Raw genomic sequence first — 7,439 nt, 5'->3', positions numbered from 1 at the left:
AGCCACATGGCTTATTTTTTTCCCCTTTTCTCTGTCCCTTCTACCACTGCCCTTTATGAAAAACAGAAGTTAAATGAGAGAAAAATAGCTTTAATGAAACATTCAGGTTGAGAAATCAAAATCGGACACTCCAACAACAGGAAGTTTCAAAAGCAGTGTTTGTAACAGCACGTTGCTGAACTGTAGCACACTTGCCTTTCTTTTTCTGTAAGTTTAAGACATATTATAGTGTGTACTTTGATTCAACAGCTGGGCACAAAGATAGTATCGTGGCATTAGTTTAACGTGGCAGAATTTCTTAGGCATAGAAAAGTGAATTGAACTCAACCCCTGAATAATTTCCCGACTTGTGTAATCAGTGCTGCAACCTTTGTCTTTCCAGTAAATACATCTGAATTGTTTCCCTGCGTGAGTACACTTAAACTTGTTTGTTATTTTACTCTAGGGAGCTGGAGACAGTTTTGTGGGAGCACTGGCCTTCTACCTGGCTTACTATCCCAAGTTGCCCCTGGAGGAAATGATCAGGAAGTCTAACTGTGTCGCATCAGTGAGCGTCCAGGCATCAGGGACACAATCTTCGTATCCTTACAGGAAGGACTTGCCTCAGGACCTTTTCTAATTGACATTGTCTAGCTCCGTGTACTGATTTTATCTTATCCCAGACAGTATTATTCTCCTGACTGCACCGAGGTTCTCTTCTGCTGACTGGAAAAACAAGGAAGGTCTCTTTGCTACGTATTTGAGGAATCCTGTTAGTTCTTATTCTACAATAGTCAGATGGGTTGGGGGTGGTGGGTCTTTCAAACACAGCACAGCAGGTCTCTCTGGCCCCACACATAACCATTGGGCTTGTGGCCTTCCTGCACAATGTGCTATACTGAACTACACAAAGCTTACAGCAAAATAGCTGGAGGATATTGGGTTCCTGGTAATATTTTTACTTGATTTTATCAGAACTTCTGATGTGTGATGCCAGCACATGATGAAGAGGGTTAGCTTTGAAACTGCAACTTCAGTCCTCAGCTGCAGAGACCAGGGTCAGTGTTTGGCTCATAACAAAGCACCATACAGCCAACCCTCGCCCAGCTATTCTCGCATGCCTTAGATGTGGGCTGCAGCACTGTGCTCTGCGGTTCTGCCAGACTGGAAGGTTCCCTCAAACTGGAAAGAGGACAAGAGTGCTACCAAGGTAGACTTTGAAAAGTGTTTCTAGCCATATTGCTCTAAACATAGGTGAGCTAATTAAAGAACAAAAACTTGTAAAAACATCAGATAACTACTTTGGCTATCTACTTTCTTAATGCTTGACAAAAATCCAGGAGTGAAAAATCCATCCTGCTTACCTGACTGAAAATAATATAGCCCATTTAGGCCTGGTCACAGCCTATCGAAAGCTCATCTTATTTCACCAGGTTCTCATTGCTTCTTCCCTTCCTAGGAAGGAGCTGGTGCAACACCACCCCGCCAAGGAATGACACCAATTTGTGGTCATACTGTTGAATCTGTGGCTGGTAGGTTAGAAAAAGTTGCAATCCTGCCATTGAATTCTTGCTGTGGAAAATGTTAATTTTTATTGCCTTATAAAACAATAGTTCCTTTGAAGATTATAGCCTCTTTCACAATGGAAAACACAGACAATGGGATTTGCTATTTAATTTTTTTTAATTGAGTACTGTAAAAATAACTCAAAAGATAAATAAATGTTACTGTGATGATCTATGTCCAGACATTAAGAATTTTCTCTCTCTACATTGTTTTATTCACAATGGCCTTCAAATCACAGGAGACGGTGATCCCAGTTCATTTCCTCTCTTTTCAGCCCATGTTGCTGAATTTCTGAATCAGCGTTCACCTTGTCCTCCCCCTAAACTGTCCCCTCCTCATGCATAAATCAAGTCCAGTCATTGTTCACATAGAGCGGATTTTTCTCATCTCTGTGAAGAGGACACGTTGTTTGGCTATAGGGAAAAAAGAATCTGTTAAGAAGCCTGAAGTGTTAAGATGCAATTCAACGAGCCTACATCCCTTTCTCCTGGCTGCCTTTTGCTGCTTAAGTGAGTGTGGAACAACTGACTGGCACAGTGCTGCTGTTAACCAAACTCTTCAAAGAAGAGTTTAGTAGTGCTTTCACTTTACCACATGGAATTTTTAGTTCCTAAGAGGTCCATTTTACCTCTGTGAAAATAAGTATCAGGATTGAAGTGGCGGAAAACACACAACAGCTGCGCTGTGTGACTATTCTGAGTCACAGCTGCTCGATGCAGGGACAAAAATGGGCTCTTACTGCTTTCTACTGCTCTTCAATTTCAGACACCAAACAATTACAGATGATGAGCTGGATCTAGTTGGTCTCACAGATTGACTGAAGGGTTGATTCAGTGTCCTGTGGATCTCTCAGCTAGGCACAAACTGACCCTGCCTCCAACACCTGATGCAGATGTTAACAAAGTCAGTTCAACTACAAGTTAAGCAAACTCAGTGCATTACTTAAAAAAAAAAAAAAAAGAAAAAAAAAAAAACCAACCACACAAATAAAAGCTTTACAATGCCATTTGAAAAGCACCACTGTTCCATTTGAATTTCATTATATGAATTCGTTTGAAAGCTACAGAAGAGCAACCTCAACTGTAACAAAATCACTTCCTCCACATACAAGTTTCAGTTTAAGAAATGCTGCAACTTAGTAACACATTTTGTTGCTGCAGTCAGGAGGTAGTGAAACTACTGCCACTACTTCACTGAAAAGCTTCATTCTGTGGAGGTCCCAGGTTTTTCAAAGTACAAAACATAAGGTGAAAATTCATGCCAAGTAAAAATGATTCCTAACATATTCCTGATGTGAGTTGGTATCTAGACTCAAATTTACTTCCCTTCCCACATGCAGCACTTTCTCACATCAATTTCTCACTTGTGTTCTACTACAGGCTACAAAGATCAGAGCTTTCTTTCTTAAGTACTTCCAATTTTGTACTTCAACAACCTACTACACATTCTGCAACAGAAGCGCTACTTAGCCTGAGCTCTCCACTCTTCACATTTCCTACAAGTTGTGAAGCTTCTGGAGGATCACTTTGCACAATGTTTCAGTGCAGTAATTTAGCATTATTGAAGAAAATAATTCCATTGATCTCCAATTCCCCTGCTGTATGGAATTCAGAAGAGCCACAACCTCTGTCAGGATGAGTACTTTCAAGAGAGCATACTGTTTCTCTGGTAGTTTCTCTCACCTGCTATAAAGCTCTTGTACTGTTAGATCAGAGTATGAAAAGGTTAGTCATCTAACAAGAACATAAAATTATAAGAAAAAAGTAAGTTTGAACCATATAACTACTGGCTATACATTATGTTACCTACTTAGAGCTCCTTAATACATGTCTTTATTCTATAGATTAAATAAGCCTTTTTTTGCATTAACTTCCCCATGCTATTTCTAGCGTGGTCTGGTTTAAAATCTAAGTTTCCCCAAATTAAGCTTTTTTTACATTAAATTAAGTTTTTAAATGTTAACTACAGACTGGTTTCTCCCCCAGGAACTTGTGCTCTTAGTCACCTTTCAAAAAGCTTAGTGAGCAAAAGGCATCTTGGCAGGTGCTCTAACCCCCAACAAATTAGATTCTTAAACTGAGAAAATTTGCAAGGACAAGATGAACATAAAAGAACCCACAAACTGTCATCTGGAGAGCTCTATCATTTGTGGAGGAGAAAGAACTTGTGTTTATTTCTTTAAAAGAAAGTCAATTTTCTAAGTGATGTTTCAGATTTATTGTCTGGAGCACCCATGGCAGCTTAACAGAACATTTCTATTGATGCATACTTCGTGGCTGCTCATTGGAGGTAACACAGTCTAGCAAACCACACAAAGAAAGAGAATGAAAGAACTCCTGTATCACTTTGCTTTGCCACTGACATGTGGCACAGCTGTCATCAAAGAGTCTGATGTCCCAGCCAAGTCATTACTTTGTTTCAATACCACAATCTGTAAAATGACGGTAATGTTTATTTCCCACTGGAATGTCATGAAGAACAGCAACTGTACAGTCATCTCAGTATGAAACATGTTATGACATATTCTGCTTAGATGGGAAAAATCCTGTTACAGTCAATTGCCCCACACAGTCAGAGAAGCTTATACAAAGCAGGCTGACTTCTTTCCCAAGCTCTTACCAATGGGATCGTATCTCAGCAGGACCAGTTTTTCCTGCAGTCGGAGCCTCCTGACGTTGAAACAGTAGCCCGTCTCAGCTGCACTTTTCATCCTCACCAGAATGTATCTAAAGTCACAAGGAATGTCTCCGTGTCAGTACACAGGGGCACCGTCAAAGGGACAAGCTTTTAGCATAAACAGGTTGGCACAGTCACTCTCACGTGAGATACTTCAACTTCATGAATGTTCTGGATGGGAGCTTCCATACCATATGCTAAACTTATAACACAAAGAGCCCATTATAAACCATAAATTCCAGCATCAAGTTTAACTAAATAATTCCTAAAAAGAAGACAAGCAGCTCCTCCACAAAACAGTGAGGCAGGAGGAAGAAAAACAGGAAAGAAAAAGAAAAAAAAAAAACACAAAACAACTCAATATACAATTGAGTCACTATGGCTTAAAAGATAACGGCAAGAGAGGAAGAATGATGGTAGTTAAAGATGTTCAGGCTGTAGATAACACTGTATCGCGCACTATCACTTCCACATGCAGAGAGGAACCCAAGCAGATAAGATGGAACAAGAGCCATGCAAAAGGAGAAAAAGGAGAAGCAGGGCCCCTTGGCACCATCCATCCTGCTAGAGATACAGGGCTTGAAATTAACCCAGCCACAGGAACCCCATTCCCCACTGGAGGACTCTCAGTTTGTGGGGCTGACTGGCAGCAGCTGTGGTGTCCCTGGGAGCAGGGAAAGCCGCCACCACGCCCCCACCCTGGAAGTAGTCCGAGATCTGTGCGACTTCCCAGACACACTTCTGACGTTTCAAAAGAAAGGTCAAACCCTTTAAGCAGTCCGTAAATTAAGTCCCTCTCTTCCATTGCAGTAGAAATGGATACATCTCTGCACATAGGCATTCAATTTATTTTTCTCGATTTTGCTGCTTCTAATACAAAATGGTCTGTCAAAATTAACCTTGAGGAGACATCCATTCTTCCTCACTTGTGCAGCTCTGACCAATGTACTTCCTTGAGCTCTCCCTTTTCAGCTTTGCAATCCGATTTACTGTTGAGTTCAAAATAAACAGAACAACACTGTATTCCTGCAGATCGACTGACCAAGCATAGTCTAAGGATTACCCTCAATTATTGTCCTCTCCTGTATGGTACTGCAGGTGTGATGTGTAGCACCAGTAACCACACAGACTCCTTCCCCTACACCTCACCCACTTCCTCAAATCTTCTGTGCAGTTTCCCCTTTCTGGAGGAATCAGAGGTATCAGTATGACCAGGCCTTGAAATTCTTGTGCACCACATATTTGAGGCCAAGCCCTTTCTAAACAATACACCTTCTTCAAAAGCAGTACACCTTCTTCAGAAAACTTGCTGCCCCATGAAGACAGGAGCAGAGGCAGCAAAGAACAGTGGAAAGCTATCAGGATGTGGGGAGAAAACCCAAGGGGAGCACAGAAGGATAAATAGTATAAGGAGGTAACATATTTCTGAAGCATACATGGGACTATACAAAGAACAGAGAAAGGAACAACAGGAAAAAGAAGAAAAGGGGGGGCGGGAGGGATAAATCACTATATTGACATTAGTAATACCATTTTTAAAAGCTACTTTTTCACCTCACAAAAACATCCTGCTTTGCTGTGTTTGTTTCTGCGAACAGATAACAGTACAATGCTGAGATCTCAAACTGCTCTTCCCTGTCAGGCACATACTTGGGAAATGCTTTCTTAATTTTATACCCTGACAATTGCACAGAAATCCTGTAACAGAAGAATCTCTTCAAACCCAGCAAGCAGTTGCTACTGGCTCTGTTGGGAGCTGATTCTTCAAAAAAAAAAAAAACAGAAAATGTACCAAAGGCCATGGTTCCTGAGGCTGTGTGGTGCCAAATGTAACAGACTGGCACAGAATGGAGCTTCTAAAAATCAGAAGTCAGGATTCATATAAATTTAGCTAGACAAATGCAAAGGGCTACACTGATAATTTTCTTACAAATAGCATTTTGGATCCAAGTAATTCTCTCCACATGATCTTGTCTCCTTGCATCCACACTGTAAGACTACTGGTGTGCTGACAGTATATTCCTTCCTTTCCAACCCTTAAAACACACCAGCTTTCTTTACAGGTCAAAGGACCGTAAGTAATTTTCTTCCAGAGACCATTAATGTCTCTCCTCAGCTGGACTACAGAGCAAACCAAGATGCCCAGGGTGCTGACTGCAACTCTTCCACTCCTCACATACCAACATACAAATGTGCTAAAACTGGGAAACACTCTGCACCCTGCCTATGACAAAGGTCCACAGCACCTGCCCAAAGTCCAGCCCACAAACAAGACAAAGCTGAACCTTGGCTTGCTCTTCTCAGCTAAGAAGTATGAAAGGTAAACAAGAGGAAGATTATGTGGATAATTTATAACCTCTCTTTAATCATAACGCACAGAGGTGTGCTTCCCCTGCACAAGGCGCTTTGGACATTACTGCTCAGCTCAATGTGACAATGTGACAAAACCTGCCTTTGCAGCAATTTTAGAACCTAGGAGGTTTTTCACACCATTCTGTACTTACCTGTGAAAAGACACACATGCAGCAGGACAGAGAGGACACAGCTAGACTCAAGGGCTGCAATTCTCTCAGGTATATTTAAAAAATCTGGAGAAGCCTAATATTTTGTAAAGCCACTTCAAGATATGGTGTGGTAGCAGAAATCAAAAACTGATGAGGGAAACATCACTTACTTAGATTTGCTCTTGGCCACTGTTTGGTTTTTTTGCAGCATGATGGAGAGAAAAAAAGAAGAAACAGTTACCATTTTATCTTGTTTCCTTTATAGGCAACATATACAGATTAAGAGTTCTCCACTGCCTGCTTCTGTAATAGCCCCAGATAGATTGTGCAAAGAGATTTACTGTCACAAAAAAATGCTCCTCATCCTTCCATCTACATGCTCCCTGTTGCCTGCTCGCTCTTCCATCCTACCACCTTTACAAGTGTTGTGCAAATGCAGCACGTAGCGCAACACACTGCACTTGTTGCAGCCTCCAGATGTTTTCAGTATAAAGCTCAGCGCTGAATATGAATTCACTAGATGAATACACAGTTAAGGCAGGTATGAACTAACACTGTTCACATATGGTGAACCAAGCCAGAGAGCTGTTCTCAGATGAGATGAACCTTCCCACAAGGCTGGTTTTAGGTCCCCTGATCTAACCCACCACACAGCACAAAACAGGGAGAATTATTTTCCTGTCAGCTCAGTGAATTTAAAGTAATTGTAAATCT

General features: G+C 41.2%; 1 protein-coding gene across 1 annotated transcript; it reads right to left on the bottom strand.

Annotated features, from left to right (window-relative positions):
- Nucleotides 1–1,643: 1,643 nt before the first annotated feature.
- Nucleotides 1,644–6,912, bottom strand: MRPL33 (mitochondrial ribosomal protein L33). The gene is made up of 3 exons (XM_010079578.1): nt 6,896–6,912; nt 4,165–4,271; nt 1,644–1,958 (listed from the first exon to the last, which is right to left on the bottom strand). The coding sequence occupies exons 2-3, from the start codon at nt 4,253–4,255 to the stop codon at nt 1,909–1,911; spliced, it is 141 nt and encodes a 46-aa protein (XP_010077880.1). The 5' UTR covers nt 4,256–4,271; nt 6,896–6,912; the 3' UTR covers nt 1,644–1,908.
- Nucleotides 6,913–7,439: the final 527 nt, after the last annotated feature.

The sequence above is a fragment of the Pterocles gutturalis genome, unplaced genomic scaffold, assembly GCF_000699245.1.
Source record: "Pterocles gutturalis isolate BGI_N339 unplaced genomic scaffold, ASM69924v1 scaffold11849, whole genome shotgun sequence".
NCBI classification, from domain to species: Eukaryota; Metazoa; Chordata; class Aves; order Pterocliformes; family Pteroclidae; genus Pterocles; species Pterocles gutturalis.
This window is presented reverse-complemented; position numbering and strand designations above follow the sequence as displayed.

Coding starts and splice junctions, on each gene's coding strand:
- MRPL33 (XM_010079578.1), bottom strand. CDS start 4,255: ATGAAAAGTGCAGCTGAGACGGGCTACTGTTTCAACGTCAGGAGGCTC. Junction 1,959..4,164: donor GCTGAGATACGATCCCATTG/GTAAGAGCTTGG, acceptor TTTTCCCTATAG/CCAAACAACGTGTCCTCTTC.